This window comes from Balaenoptera musculus, chromosome 5 (genome assembly GCF_009873245.2).
Source record: "Balaenoptera musculus isolate JJ_BM4_2016_0621 chromosome 5, mBalMus1.pri.v3, whole genome shotgun sequence".
In the NCBI taxonomy this organism is placed as follows: domain Eukaryota; kingdom Metazoa; phylum Chordata; class Mammalia; order Artiodactyla; family Balaenopteridae; genus Balaenoptera; species Balaenoptera musculus.
In genome coordinates, this window is record NC_045789.1 from 53,979,284 (window position 1) to 53,996,424 (window position 17,141).

The 17,141-nt window shown below is 35.7% G+C and overlaps 1 protein-coding gene across 1 annotated transcript in view; it reads left to right on the plus strand.

The window, feature by feature from the left end:
- The window catches only part of TMPRSS11D (transmembrane serine protease 11D), a 70,567-nt gene extending 53,946 nt beyond the window's left edge, over positions 1–16,621 (plus strand). Inside the window, exons 5-10 of the mRNA XM_036852037.1 lie at positions 2,063–2,220; positions 5,528–5,566; positions 8,221–8,398; positions 10,785–11,044; positions 12,160–12,302; positions 15,896–16,621. Coding sequence (XP_036707932.1) covers positions 2,063–2,220; positions 5,528–5,566; positions 8,221–8,398; positions 10,785–11,044; positions 12,160–12,302; positions 15,896–16,057 — 940 coding nt within the window. The 3' untranslated portion in view covers positions 16,058–16,621. The remainder of the gene's footprint in view (positions 1–2,062; positions 2,221–5,527; positions 5,567–8,220; positions 8,399–10,784; positions 11,045–12,159; positions 12,303–15,895) is intronic.
- The last annotated feature ends 520 nt before the right edge of the window (positions 16,622–17,141 follow it).

Consider the following 17,141-nt stretch of genomic DNA (forward strand, 5'->3'; position numbering starts at 1 on the left):
ACTGCTGCTCCTTTATTTTTCTGTGCTCTTTAGCATTTCACTAGGTAAACTTTGAGATGTCTCCTGTCTCTTAGCCTCTATTTGATCTTTTTCATACCTTTATCTATGTTACATTCTGTGTGATTTCTTCATCTCTTTCAGTTAACCAGTTTCTCTTCAGCTTTGTCTACTATTCTGTGTAATTCATCCATCAAGTTTTCATTTCAATTAAAAAGTATGTTTGACTATGTTTACCTGTTTTGAAAAAGTACTATACTTTTCTTATATTTATAATTCCCCTTTTATGTCATTAGTCATTTCAAATTTACTTACCTGAATATCTGTTAATTTTATTATGTGGACTTTTTGAGGATGCTCTTCTTATTCTGATTTTAGCTCATGATGTATTGTTTACCATTGAGGTTGTATGCTTATCTTTAATCCCACTTTGTAATTGGGATCCTATGCAGTCTGGATTTAACATACATACCTCCAAAGCATTTGCTTCTATCAGATACTCTAGGAGGATTGGCATCACATGGACCATTTTTTGGTTAATTTCTTAAAGTGTCTGGGACCATGCAGGTGGTATTAATGTAAATCCAAAACTTTCAGGAAGTCAGATTCATGATTATGAATTCTCAGGAGAACCTTTTTTCCATCCAGACCGGGACCTCTGAGACAACTAAACTTCTTTTTCTTTTATGATGTGAGTAGTTCTTCTTTCTAATCTATGCTTTCACTGAATGCCTAGTTCTTTGAGAAACCTAGCCTTATTCTGAAACCTCCTGTCCATCTCCCTATTTTGTACTAGCTCAAGACCTCATCTCCAGTATCTATTAATGCTGAAACACAAAACTATTGGAATTCTAATGCTTAACATGTAATATTCATATTCTTCTTTATTTTTAGTCTTCTAAGATTTCCCTTATTTTCACAGGAGCCCAACTTTGCATTTCAAATAGAATTTATTATATTTTAGCTAGCATTTCTGGTTGTTTTATATGAAAAGCATTTAAAAATTATTTAGGTTTTCATGTTGCTAGAAATGTAAGATGTAATTATTTATTCAGTGTCTGCTTCTTCATCTAAAGTGCCCTATTCATGAGAATGGCAACTGTGAAACTTGGTTATAGCTAATTTCTGAAACTAAGAATAAGGCCCAGCACAAAAAAGATGCTTATTTAGTATTTACCTAGTAAATACTAAATTAATATCTGGGATGAATATTATGGCAAAATCAGCAATTGAGATGAGAGGAGGCAGCCTAGAGTGAGTAGGAGAGCATCAAAACCAAATGTGCCTAATGCACATTCATTTTCAGAAAAGGAGAGCGCCAAAATTAGGTGGAGGAAGTGATTTACATGGTAATTTACATGGGAGGAAATGGATATTATCTCGATTTTAGAGAATTATAACCTTTAGCCAAATTATCAAGGTTCTTGTGAGAAGTATCAACAGTTAATCGAAACAGAGATAAAAATCTTAACGTATGACTACAGAAGTTAAAATTTGCTTTTGTAGCCAGATAAAGGGGTGTAGGTACCAGAAAATTAACTTGAGCTTTTAAGTCACATAAACTTGGAAGTTCATCCCTTTATAAGTTTGTTTAATGAGATGAGTGGGGTTTCTTGAAGATTTGTGAAGTCTAACCATAGCTAATACTTACAGCGTACTTACTGTATGCTATGTACTCTTCCCAAAAGTCTTACATATGTTAATTCATATAATCTTCATAATAACCCATTTTAATGTGAGGATACAGGTACAGAAAGATTAAGAAACAAAAAACTTACCTAAAGTCCAACAGTAAATGGCAGAGCTGGTGTTCAAACTCTGGCATTCTGACTTTAAAACAAGCTATCCTGAATGGTGGGTACAGTGTACTATGCACTGAAATCTAGTGTTTGTGGGATAGCATTGTGATATATCATTACATACAGAAACACTGTTATGTGAATCTGTTCTAACGTTAAATTTCTTAAGTAATGTTTTTAATGCTTAATCAAGAAGAGTATATAAAGAGAACGACAGAAAATTATCATAATTATACATTTTTAAAAATATCTTTATGGTTTTTCAGGCAAAGTGGTAATGATGTGATAGCAGATATTGTCATGAAATTTAAATTCACCAGGAATAACAATGGACCATCAGTGAAAAGCAGAATTGAGTCTGTTTTACGCCAAATGCTGATTAACTCTGGAAACTTGGCAATGAACCCTTCAACTGAGTTAACACGCAAGTATCATTTTTTTTAGCCATTTCATTTCAATATATCTCTCTACCAGTTCTAATTCATGTTTCGATTTAATGAGAGACTGACTTTTTTCCCTTGGAATTAAACTTTATGAAAACAATGTATTATGAAGCTAACTATAATATATAGCTCTCCAATATAAAATATTCTAAAGTTTTAAAGAATCATTTAGCATTCATGTAGTAAGTTTTATTTGCTAAAAATTCTTTATTATTTTTCCCTCTCAACCCTCCTTGTAAGGGATGTTGCTGTCAGATGTCCAATTTGTAGGTATGTTATAAGAATGGTAAATAGCTGTTCGAGGTCAGAGAACAATTTAATTAAGGATCTATCTCCCTGAGAAAAGAGCATGCAATTGGAAGGTGTCTGGTAAATACTTGTAGAATTAAGAAGGAAATTAGAAGATTTAACAATATCCCTACCTCCTCTCTGAAAATCCTCTCTACTTCTGCCTAGAATGGAATCTATTTCCATTGTTTTTCATCCCTATTGCTATCACTCTGGTCTAAGCCAACATCATTTCTTACTTGAACTACAGCACTAGCCTCCAAGCTACTCTGCTTCTATACTTTCTTGGCCCTTTCCAATGTGTTGTCCACATACTGATCAAGGAAATATTTTAAAATATAAATACAATCTTGCTTAAAAGCCTCCCATGGCTTCCCACAAAACAAAACAAAAATAAAAACAAAACATAAACACCACATGTAAGAAGAATACCATATTTCCTGGTTTACCCAGGACAGTCCTGGGTTCATGCCAATTGTCCAAGAACCATTATTAATATTAGTCTTTACGTCTTCTGGTTTGGACAATAAATGATATGGTGATCTCATCTAAAGCACTGTATGATCTGGTTCATACTTACCCCTCTAGCCATTTATTATACCATTCTCTTCCTCATTCACCACAATCTGGCCACACCTTCACTTTCTCTGTTTGCAAAAATTCTCTCCTTCTTGCCTCAGGGCCTTTGCATACATTATTCCAGTTTCTTATAACACAGGTTATATCACCCCCTTGCATCTGTCAAGTATCATCTGAATCATTTCTTTCTAATGTAAGTCTTTTCTAACTTCCAGTACTAAATTATTTACCTCTGTCATACACACCTTCATTTTCCTTTACAGCGTTTATCACAATTGAAACTACAATATTATTTCTGTGTCTTCATCCTACTCTGTAAGTTTTCTAAAGGCAAGGACCAGTCTGCTTTGTTCATCCTACTGTCCTTCTACTGCCCAGTGTCTAGCACATAATAAGTACTCCATTAATATTTTTGCATGACTTTAAAAAAAAGGAATTACTTAATATATGCATAGAATTTAAGGACACTCCTTCAACTTTGTCATGCACTGCTAGCTTAAGAAACCATGATTCCCCTCATAATAAGCTCACAATTAAGGGATTTTGGTGGTTCCCACATTGGACTGGTAGTTAATCAGCAAATACCTGTTATAGTTTTACTAGTTGTTAAAATATTGAAATTCTTTCCTATCTGTTGGTAAATAACCACTGCACCAGCCCTACAAAGGTGCCTCCCCAACCCCTCCAAATTCTCCCATCCCTACCTTGGACTCCCAGCTCCTCCCCTTGCAACTACAGCATTAATGCTTAGCACAGCAAGGACCTCCAAGACACTGATCCAGCTCCATAGGTGGCTGTGTCCTTCCTGACTGGCTGATGCTCATGCATTACAGTTTGTTTAATCCTCACAACAACCACATGTTATAGATCCTTCTATTGTCCCCACTCAGAAAAGATAGATAATTGCCCAGGGCATACAGACAGCATGTAGGGGAGCCAGTATTGAAATAAAGTCTTTTTGCTCAAAGAATGAAAAGGAATGGTCAGCTCTTTTTATTTCCTTTCTCCAAAAGGATGTTTTGCCTCCTCTAACACTTACAAAGCAGGTGTGATGTCCAAGCCCTGTGAAACTTCTGGCAGCAAAAAAGTTTGTTTAAGTTGACTTTAGAGAACATGAACACCTGTCTGAGAGGTTTAGATTTATCTTATAGGAAATAAGAAGCTGATTTCTCATTAAAAGATTTCAAGCAGAGAAGAATATACTCTGATATGATCTACATTTTTAGAAATGTCAGTCTGGTAAAGTAGAGGTGGATGCATTAAAAAGGGCAAAAGTGGAGGCAGGGAATAGGAGTCAAATGATGAAAGCATGAACTAAAGTAGTAGCCAAAGGGAGGGGGAAGACGGTGCTAATGCAAAGGATGGTTAGAGGCTAGAAGGTACAAAATCTGGAAAGCAATAAGATGTGGGAAATGATGAGAAAGGAGGAGTCAGAGACCATTTCAGATTTCTAGCTATTGGTGGAAATGGTGTCATTTACTAAAGGAGAAAATATATGTAGCAAATTTGGAGTAAAATTTGGTGACATTGAGTTTGAGATGGCTGTAGGACATGCAGAGAAAACTGTTCTATAAGCAGACATTAAACTGGAATATACAAACTGTCACTATCTGGTACCAACATATTTTCCTTTCTGTGCTCTCCCACCACTTCCCTACATGCAACACTTGTATTAGCTCTACTGACTTTATTGTTCCACAAACATCTTACACCTCCATGCATTTGTGCCCACTATATTTCTCATCTGGAATGCCTTTTCACTTCTTGCCTGCCTGAAAAACTCCTTTTAGGTATTCAAAATACAACTCAAATGTTATTTTCATCATGATAACATCTATGAACCAGAATCATTAGTAACTCTCTCCTTTATCCTCTCTAATTCGCATTTAAATTTATTTCAATGATTTCTTGATCAATTTCTACCTATAAATTATGTGATGGAAGACCCCCTATATTTTGTTATACCTGCAGTACTACAAATAGTATCAGTAAAGCAATACAGATATAGTTATATGTACATACATATATATTAGAAAAAAATGAAAAATTAACTTCTCTTATAGCATTTACTACATTGTATCTCCATGATTATGCTTCTGTTTTCCCAAGTAAACTGAGTGACTTGAGAGCAGAAATATCTTTTAAATAAATTTTAAGTGTCTTTTAAGCGTTTGATGAGAAATTAAAGCACAAACTTTAGTGTGCAAACAATAAATTGAGGGAATATTATAAACAGTTTTCTGAAGGCCATGACTCAGATTCTTTCAGCAGGTCTGCGATGTAGCCAAGGAGTCTGTATTTTAGCAGTCCTCTAAATGATTCTGATTATGGTTGTCTGAGGACTACACGTTAAGAAATTAAGGTCAAATGGATACAGTCCTTTTTGTATTGATCTTACTCTCTCTCTCTTTTTAACACCAGCAATAAGTGTCGTGGATACAGAATATATTTTAACTCAAGGTAAGCTTTTAAATTACTTTGTAAATGTGGTTTACCAAAATAAAAAGAGTAAATGTTCAAGTGATTTGTAGTCTTTGCCAAGGCAGTATCTATTGAGATGGTATCTTTATTCTTAGTTCATTCATGTGGGTTGTTGTTGAGATAAGATATTGCTGATTCTGTTGGCCTATGAAGTGATGTTTAAGTTTTCCCCTCCTTTTAGAAGGAAGAAGTAGCAATGCCATTCCACCACTCCATAAAAGTTTGGTCTCATTAAGGTTTTCTTGGCAGCTTTGGGAAGTTTTTCCTGCCCTGGTTCCATGGCAGCATTTCAGTAGACTTGTAAATTATGTTTAGTTGCATCATTTATATGCCTTCTCCTAACCACCAGAATAGCTTGCTTTGTTGTGGATTTAAGTTAATCATAAAGTATAATAAAAAAATTACAAAAAGCAATATCAGTTTTATGTCTACAACATATTAGAAAAGTCACTGCTTTCCAATGTCCTTATGTATACTCTCAGGCTAGGATAGCAGAAATATAGCCCCTAGAAAACAGCAGTTTACTTCTCTGGCTAATAAAAGGTAGTTAGAAATTAGTTCAATATATCTTGATGGCTGGCCTATCTCCCATACTTAAGTGATGTTATAAGTTAATGTTTCCTCTGTGGGTGTTTTTCAACTTCATTATATATTTAATTCATGCTTCTTTTTCATTAAAATGTGCTTAAATAATTTACTAGAGAATTTGGTTGGAGAATGTAGCAAAGGAACCTATATTCCATGTATATTCTTAACGGAAGTCTAGTCCTCCTCTATCTGGGAGATCTGTTAGAAAAAATGCCTTTGGATGGTGTCCTATTGAAGCAATGTCACTACTTCAGAGCTGGTCCAGCAATAGAAACTGTTGGTGGTGATTTACCTCTAATTTCTCAGTAATAGACTAAACAAGAGGAAATAAACCATGGGAGTGGGAGTTAAGAGGAGTTGAGTGATCCAGCCCACTCCAGCCCGTTTCAGCTTTGACCATTGGAGAGTCATGGGCTCTCTTAAAATGTTTAAATAAACCTCATCTAGATACTTAGAAACCTTCAGTTATCCTCGAGAATATTCTGTGGACCTAAAGTAACTCCTTTTCGAGGGCACATTTGGTAAGATAGAGTCAGTTATGGATGTGGACTGAACTGTCCACAATGAACTGAATTACCACTATAGAGTCTTCATGATGAGAGCAGTTTCCCTCCAACTTCACTGTGCACATGAATCACTTGTTAAAATGCAGCTTCTAATAAGTTCTGAGAACCTAATGCCCAGCTTGGTGACTATAGTTAGTAATATGGTATTGTACACTTGAAAGTTGCTGAGAGTAGATCCTAAGTATTCTCATCACACTTACACACACACACAAAAAAGAGAACTATGTGAGGTGTTAGATGTGTTAATTATCTTGAACTTGGTAATCATTCTACAATGTATATGTATATCAAATCATCGCACTATATACTTTAAATATATATACATTGTATCAATATTTGTCAATTATTCCTTAATAAAGTTGGAGGGAAAAAAAACGCAGCTTTTGATTTGTTCCCTGATGTGGGTCTGAGAGTCAACAATTTTTTTTTGTCATTGTTGTTCATCTTTACTGTGGGACAACTGACAAATAAAATTACAAGATATTTAAAGTGTACAATGTCATGATTTGATACATGTATACATTATGAAAAGATTCCCCTCATCCAGCTAATTAACACATTCATCACCTCATGTATTTATCACCTCCCTCCCTTTTTTCTTTTTAGTGAGAACTCAGCAAATTTGCTACTCTCTCAGCAAATTTCTATTATACAATACACTGTTGTCAACTATAGTCACTATGTTATACATTAGATTCTCCGACCTTATTCATCTTACAGCTGTAAAAAAAGTTTACACCCTTTTACCAAACTCTCCCTATTTCTCCAACCCGCTGGCCACCACTTTCTACTGTTTCTAGGAGTTCAACTTTAATTTCCACATATAGGTGATACCATGCAGTATTTGTCTTTGTCTGGCAAATTCCCTTAGCACAATACCCTACAGTTTCATCCATGTTGTTGCAAGTGACAGGATTTCCTTCTTTTTTAAGGCTGAATAACATTCCTGTGTGTGTGTCCATGCTTGTGTGCATGCTTATGTGCACATATATACCACTATTTCTTGATCCACTTATCTACTGACAGACACTTAGGTTGTTTCTACACAGAGCCAACATTTCTAACAAGGTCCTAGGGGAGGCCTGTGCTGCAGATCCACAGACCACACTTTGAGTAGCAAGGCTACTGAGAAGATGGAAATTTCCCAGAGAACCTGTGGCCTGAACTGGTGCCTCCAGCACTGACCTATCTTAACCCCCACTCATGAGGAATTCCAAAGAACTCTGAAGCTGCTCCGGAATTTGAAACCTCCATGCCAATTAAGTTCAGCAATGTTCTCTAAAATGCAGTCTATAGGCAACAGTCACATAAGTACTCTAAAAATATAACATATTGATCATGCTTTTGGAAAGCCTAGCATGTCCTGGGAAAGAATACATAAGAGACATAAAAGTCATAAATGATGATGAAATTCTTAAAGCATCTGCCAAGTGTAAGAATCATGATCTTCTCAGCACATTAATTCCCTTTTCCCATTAGAATGTGGGGTCCGTCCAGACCTAATAACATTGTCTGCCGAGAGAATCATAGGAGGCACTAAAGCTAAGGAAGGAGACTGGCCATGGCAAGTCAGTTTACAGTGGAGTGGTGTTCACCACTGCGGAGGTGTCTTGATCAGTAAGAAGTGGATCCTGACAGCAGCTCACTGCTTCAGAAGGTAAGACCACAGTTACCTACCCATCTTGGTATACCTTAGTTGTCTCAATTAATACTTACATCTGTGTTAGAGGGTATCAATCAATCACATTTTATGCATAAAAAATTGATCATTAGCAATATTAGATAACTTGCCCTGAATAACACTGCCAATATGCGACACAGCCAAGATTCAAATCTAAATTCAACTGGTTCCAAAACCATGCTCTTATTCATTTGCTGAAAGAAAGGAAAGGAAGGGAGGGAGGGAGGGAGGCAGACAGGGAAGAAAGAAAGAAGAGTATCTTTTAAAATCTTCACAATAAAGACCCTGAGGCAAAAGAAGTTTAATATAAAAAATTCATGTATTTTCTTGTTGTCAAATATTTTTTCTTTAGAATTTTTAACTAGCATTTACTCTTTTGCAAGCTACTGTACCTCATGAAAGTATCTCCTGGATATATAATTTCTATTTTCCGTATAACTCCACTATCTAAACTCCACAAAACCCTCAAATTATTTGGTTACATTTTGCTTTTATTCAACCTTAAAAGCATGTTGCATTAATCAACCTTCCAATTCATAGATCCTTATTTTCATCAGTTTGTACAAGACCTTTCTCTCCTTTTATTTTTCTCCTGTCACACCTGTATTCCACTTCTACTACCTTCCCTGCCCCCCAAAGGCCTCACACAAATATTTGACATATGTCTTTAAATATGCAATTACCTGCAAAACCTTTGGGGTGTGTGTGTGTGTGTGTGTTTAAATTATATGAGTAGCATTGTGTATAAGCCTCATATTTCCTTACTGTTTTTGCTCAATCCTGGGAATTTTAATCTGGTCCACCACTGCATCCACCATATCCCTTCATCCAGCTAGGTTGCTCCAACTTCCCACTGCCACAAAGAGCAGCACATATACACTTTCTCTCATGCCTTCATATGTGCCTCTCTATAAACCTTCAAGAATTTCTCTGACATACATACCCAGAAGTATATATACAGTGTGTTAAATACACTACAATGCTTTCCAGAATTTTACATCTTCACATGTAATGCAAAAGAGTTCGAACTTCTTTCTCACCAACACAATACTATTCTTTTTCAATTTTTTGTCATTCTTATGAATATACATTAGATGCTCATTATTGTTATAATTTCCATTTCTCTGCTTATTAGTGAGTTTGAGTATCTTTTCATATGTCTACTGGCTGTTTGGGCTTCTCCCATGAAATGCCTATTAATATTTTTTGCTCATTGTATAATGGTTTTTCCCTCCATTTATTGCTGGTTTACAGACTTCTGTATATTCTACAAAAATTTTAGATATTAAACATTGCAAGTCTTTTCTCATTCATCTGATAAATATGTCTATGGTACAGTTAATTTTGTTTTCAGATTTTTATGTCTTTTAATTTTCTTTTTTATGCTACATACTTTTTATTGAAGTATAGTTGATACACAATATTATATATTATAGGTGTACAGTATAGTAATTCACAATTTTTAAAGGTTATACTGCATTTATTATAAAATGTTGGCTATATTCCCTGCATTGTACCATATCCTTGTAGCTTATTTATTTTATATATAATAGTTTGTACCTCTTAATCCCCTATACCTATCTTGCCCTTACCCCCTTTCTCTCCCCCTAGTAACCATTAGTTTGTTCTCTATATATGATACACTTAATTTTGATCTCATGAAATTCATCCATTCTTAACTGTATGGTTTGTATTTTGGGAGTTTGGCTAAAAAGTCCCTATTCCTAGGTCAGCACGATAATGCCTTATTTTTTTTATATTAGTGCACTCTCTTTCTCTCTCTCTCTCCCCCTCTCATGCGTGCTCTCTCTCTCTCTCTCTCTGTGTGTGTGTATGAATACATACAAACACACACACACCCCAAAATCTTCAAGAAGCATCACACTTAGTACAGAAAAATCATTCATCAATTAATAAGACAAGGAGCCCCTTACCATCACTAGTATTTAAATGGAACTTCTGGCTAAAGGAAAGGAAAAAAATAACAGTTGGAAGGAAAGAGTTAAAACTAAAGTGAACATTATTTCAGACTCCTTAGTTGCTTGAATGGAAGGATGTAGAAAAGGGAGAAATCAAAGAAAAGTTTTGTGTTATACTAGTGTTCATCAAAGTATCAGTATATCCTTATTGGAATAACGGAACACCAGGATGTTCATCACCCCAAGATATGTTTTCTAAAATATTTCTATGTTCTTTAGACAAATGATCACTCATTGTGCCAGTAAAGAATTACAGAAATAGATCACAAAGAAATGTTAGTCAAATACTTCCTAGATTGGGGGTGGAGGGGACAAACACAAAAACCAAATATTTGAAATTCTCATAAGTTCTCTATTCAAATGACATGTTTTCATATTTTTAGCCACTCTGATACTCGTCAATGGACTGTCACTTTTGGTATCTCCACAACATTTCCTAAAGAGAGAAGAGGAGTAAGGACTATTTTAATCCATAACAATTATAGACCTGAAACTCATGAAAATGATATTGCACTTTTACAACTTGATAAAGAAGTCACCTTTACCAGAAATATCCATACGGTGTGCCTCCCAGAGGCTAGCCAGAATATTCCACCTGGTTCCACTGCTTATGTAACAGGATGGGGATCTCAAAAATACACCGGTGAGTATCTCAGGAAAAATAAAACAAAAACAGCAGCAATATCTCCTGGTACTTGCTAGTACGCTTTTTTTTTTTTCATTAAGGAACACCTGAAGGGTAGGTTCTATGGACAGAACCATCCTACAGTCTGGTCATCCTAAGATCTAACTAGAGTTCCTTCAGCAAATCAAAGCAATGTCCCTAGAAACTATACAGAATTCTCACACACAGTAGTAGGAAAATGTAAAAGCAAGTGATACAGAAACATGAGTTCTTCCATGATCCAGAGACTCTACAGACTTGAATGGCTCCCCTATAAAGAAAATTTTAAAAATTTATAAGAGGATTTAGATAGGTATTCTCTAAGGGTTTTAAGGTATTCTGAACTGAAAGAAATCCTGCCTTCAGACCAAGAAACTCTGTGTGTACATAAGTATTGTTCACACTTATTTATGAAGCAAATAAAATGAGAAAAAGAAATAAGGGTGACATGAAAGAGTAAATATAGCCAAGGGGAAAATGAGTATCAGCTAGAGAGTGAAAGGATAGCATTAACAATATCCATGGGTTTCTAACTATGTTGTAGATCATGTCTCCAAGAAACAAAACAAAGGCTGAATTGTCCTAGAAAATATTTCATTGTGTTTTCATGGCCCAAAGTAATCTGATGTAGTAAATAAAATTTGTGCCAATCACAAAAACGGCAGTGCCATATTGAAGGAATATCAATATAAAATAAATTCATTCTTTAGCCATGAAACAAGATTTGTTTCTCTTTTGTTACTATATTAAAGGTTAATCAATATGTAATTTTCTAATTCAAAGTTAATCAGTGGATATTTCAAAATCTACTAGTCAATTTTAAGTAAGCAGATTTTTTCCCCCTCTTAAGGTCTAAGGGGCACTGTATCACAAACCTAAAGCAAAAAAAGAAAAACACAGATCTATGTAAAGGGGTAATCCATCTCTACTATGGAAATCTTTGCTGAGAAAAAGCTACTAGTACATTTTCAATAGCCTTCTTTGCTGAATAAGAGATAATGTTTGGAGTACAATTATTCCTTCCTATATTCACCATAGAATCATTAATTTATCTACCCTGAAGTCCATTTTCATTCTGCTTTTATACTTAACAGGCAGCACAGTTTCAGATCTACAACAAGCACGGGTCAATATAATAAGTAATAATGTATGTAATGCACCATCTAGTTATAATGGAGCCATCTTGCCTGGAATGCTATGTGCTGGACTATCTCAAGGTGGAGCGGATGCATGCCAGGTAAGTTCAAGACAATGTTATTCACGTTATCAGCCAAGTTTATAAGCACTTACTAGCATGTCATATTGTGATAGACATAGAGGTATCATTATAATACACAGCCCTGATCCTCTAAAAATGTATTGTCTAGATTTTACAGATTCTTATATGAAGTTGATCTATCATGAAACACTGATTCTGAGAAGCCAAGTTGCAAAGTGGTTAACTATCAAGCTCAAGAACCAGACAGACCCGGGTTTAAATTCCTTAACCTCTATTACCAATGCTTTTATCTATAAAATCGGGATAAGAATAGTATCTAACTTTTTAGGTGCCACTAAAGATTAGATGGAGATTAAATATGTCAGGTGCGCACTAAGCAAGAAAGAAATCTCAGCTATCTCAGCTATTTCTACTGTTGTTGTCAACCTAGACCATGATAACTGACATCAATAACTTTCATCTCAACCTTCTACTATGAAGACTTAAATAAATCACTCATCTAAGAGTTGTAGATAATTGATTTTAAAAATATAAATAACACCTGAATATCAGCACCTTGAAGATAAAAAATTTATACAAAGATCTTAGTTACTTGAGTCACCATAGCTCCCACAATTGTAAAACAGCACTAATGAAGGAAAAAAAAAAAACTATTTAGATCTACTTTGTAATTTTCAACCAAATATAAAAACACTAACAATAAATATGAATTCTTACTCTAATGTAATTAGAATAAGATTTTTTTTTGGAAGGTATGTTGCTATTTATTTTTCATAGATCTTTACCGTAGTATAATTGCTTCACAATACCGTGTTAGTTTCTGTTGCACAACAAAGCAAATCAGCCATATGCACACACGTGTCCCCATATCCCTTCCCTCTTGAGCCTCCCTCCCATCTTCCCTATTCCACCCTTCTAGGTCATCGCAAAGCACCGAGCCAATCTCCCTGTGCTATGCTGCTGCTTCCCACCAGCCAACTATTTTACATCTGGTAGTATACATATGTCGATGCTACTCTCACTTCGGCCCAGCTTCACCCTCCCACCCCATGTCATCAAGTCCATTGTCTATGCCTACCTCTTTATTCCTACCCTGCAACTAGGTTCACCGGTACCTTTTTTTTTTTTTTTTTTAGATTCCATATATATGCGTTAGCATACGGTATTTGTTTTTCTCTTAGAATAAGATTTTAATACTAAATTTGTAATTAAACTATCTAAACAACTGATGTGGTTATATTTTTTAATAGATTTTATTCCTATGTCTGAAACCCAACCCCATATAGTAAAAGCAACAACTACTTAGTGTCCAAAATTACATTTTTGGAATTAAGAAAAATCAATCTGTTTTCTTGATGAATCTGCTACTGCTTTCCTGACTGAATCATAAGCAGAAAAATGAGGTCTATTCTTTCCTCAAACATTGCTGACTTTTATATTTAGTGCTTACATTCTTGAAAAAGAGGATAAGTAGTAGTTCTTACATAGTTTTGGCAAAGACCCCAATCCATGAGCACTTTCCCCAAAATGAAACATTTTTCTTAACTACAAGCTGTGTGGGGGTGGAGGGGAATTGTTTATCAATTTTCAAGACACTGTTAATTACCCACTGGTTTTTATTCACTTTAAGTGGAGATGTCTTGATGGTAGGGAATGCTTCTTGTTCCCCTTCCCATTTTCTTCTTTTCTATTGTTAGCCCTGTAAGAACAAATTCTCAACTTTCATAGTAGTTTTACAAAGAATTCACCAATCAAATAAGCAACAAACCTCTACACGATAATTTCAGATCTACTAAGAGCATTAATTAGAACTGACTTAAGGATATACATGAGATATAAAAGGGTGTTTATTCATGCTTTACTCATGATACACTTTACCTTCTGCATATACAGATTCTGCTCTTCCTCCAAGCTCAGTTCAGGCCATAACTCACCATGAAACTTTCCTGTGTGTTCCACTCTGGGCCTCACTGATTTTCAGCTGAAATACTATATATAATGCATAGAGTTTATGCCTCAAAAAAATAGCACTTTACATAAGAGCTTATGAGATCCTATTTGTTTTTGTTTATTCATTTTTTTAATTGCATTATTTACTTTTTATGTGCCAGACTCTGTGCTTACACAGTATCACCTGAACTCAGCAAGTCTATGGTCTAGAAGAAAGACCACAGGCTCAGATATCTGCCCAATCAGGCAGTGAAGCTGCCCAGATACAGGAAAAATTACATGTCCCACTTAGTTTAATATTTGCTTGCCCACTCTTGGTAAGACATTATGCAAAGAAATCTCTTACTATAGAAGAAGTAGAAGAAAAACACAATGATGGGAGAGTGCTGAGAACTGGTAAACTGGAGCACATGTGCAAGATCTAAAGGAGGCAGATGCCAATCACTTCCATGCAGTGCTTGCCATCAAGCTGGTAATTCAGACACTAACCCTTCTCCCCATCTAAACCAGTAATTAAGTAGGCATGGAAGAACTAGCTACTATTAAGAGCAGTCAAATGAATAGCAAACTATTCTAGAAGCACACTTGGTAATAACAGCTGAGTTTTATTAGTACTATTTACCAGGCTATGCTCAGATTGCTACGCATGTTAAACTCATTTAAACACATAAAAATATTATTTACAGATGAGGAAGCTGAGGTACAAAGGGCTATTAAGTAGCTTACTGAAAATCATATAGCTAGTAAGTAGAGGATTCAAACCTAGGCTAACTCCAGAACCCACAGACTTACCCCATTATACAGCAGGTAAGATATCCTAATTTTTCTCCCCAAATAGATTATTACATGCACAAATATTTAGTTGGTTGGCTTACTATTATAATTTGCTGGTAAATATTTCATAAGGAGTGTTTTACTCATTGCCATATAAATTTCTATTATTCACCAAAAGAATACTTTTTGATACACTGTGTATCAAACACCATGCATTGTGCTATGAATAGGAAGATAAGTGAGATTTCTAAAAACTTATTCATTCAACAGACATTTTCTTAGCATTTCCTTTGGTCTAGAAGCTTAGCATATAGCAGTGTCCAGAATATGTATGCCCCCCCCCTTCCCTTATGGACCTTACAGTAGAGCCTGAAAAACAGACACTGAACAAGTATCATAAATGCAATGAGAGTTGCAGAGATGTGCAGCTGCTACAACGAGGGGAGCTGATCCAGTGGGAGTAAGTTCAAACAGGCACACAAATGTGCATGTACAAAATAATGAAGCAGCATTATTGTGAAAGTACCCACAGGATGTGAGAATGCAGGCAATGAAAAACTAATCTAGCCCAAAGCTGGAAGTGGTGACAGTGGGGAGGAAAGGTGCAGGTGAGGGATGGCCCCCTGAAGGAGGTGAGCCTGGGATGGGTAGCAGACTGGTGGAGTCTGGAAAATATGCTTCTCATCTTCTCACAGTTGCTGAAGGAACAACACGTGTACTTGGAAGATTTTGTTAATTTTCGCATGACTTGGTATTTAGTATTTCAACAGGAAATGTCAGACTAACTTTATTGTCATACTGGATGTGACTTCTACTGCCATAGAAGTAAACTTAATACTTTCGCATTGTTTTCACACTTAAATAATCAATCACTCTGTTTCTTTCAGGGGGACTCTGGTGGCCCACTAGTACAAGAAGACGAACGGCAGCTCTGGTTCCTCGTGGGGATAGTAAGCTGGGGGTATCAGTGTGGTCTGCCAGATAAGCCAGGAGTGTATACTCTAGTGACAGCCTACCATGACTGGATAAAACAACACACTGAGATCTAGTGCAATAAATAACATCTCTGTTGCAGAGTCTGAATGCAGATATGCCTGTCTAAAATTCTAAAACTTTTCAGCTGCAAAAAGAAACAAAGTGTCCTATTTTAACATTCTGTTACATAAATACTAAAGATTAAATACTATTTAACTTTTAGCTGTTACTATGGGTTTTATATTTTCTCAAGAAAATTATATGAATGTTGCATAGTACTGTGCCAGGGGAAACACTGTAATAAACTAGTTACAGAGGTAACAATTATACTATACTTGTGATAACATAAATGCTAGTAGTGAGAGAAACAGATACCCTGAGAGTGGAAACTAAAGGAAACTGCACAAGTCTGCAAGGTCAGAGGAGTTTCCTCTGTGGAAGTCTCATCAAAGCTGATAAATGGGCAAAGTATACAAACTTGCAAAGGAAGAAGTTGTAGATAACATTTAAGACAGAACAGCATGAGGCAAGAAAAATACTATATTTTGAGAAACGAAATTGAGTTATTTGTAGTGAGGTGAATAGATCTAGAGTCTGTCATACAGAGTGAAGTAAGTCAGAAAGAGAAAAACAAATGCCGTATGCTAACATATATATACGGAATCTAAAAAAAAAATGGTTCTGAAGAACCTAGGGGCAGGACAGGAATAAAGATGCAGACGTAGAGAATGGACTTGAGGACACGGGGAGAGTGAAGGGTAGGCTGGGACGAAGTGAGAGAGTGGCATGGACATATATGCACTACCAAATGTAAAATAGATAGCTAGTGGGAAGCAGCCGCAAAGCACAGGGAGATCAGCTCGTTACCTTGTGTCTACCTAGAAGGGTGGGAGAGAGAGGGTGGGAGGGAGACTCAAGAGGGAAGGGATATGGGGATATATGTATACATATAGCTGATTCACTTTGTTATACAGCAGCAACTAACACAACAATGTAAAAAGCAATTATACTCCAATAAAGATGTAAAAAAAAAAGAAACGAAAAATACTATTTTTTAAAATTTCTGGTTACTTAATATTTTATAGGAGGCGTTACATCCTAAAAGTACAAGTACGAAGTCACTGTACAGTCCTACAGCAATCTTAATTACCCTGTAAG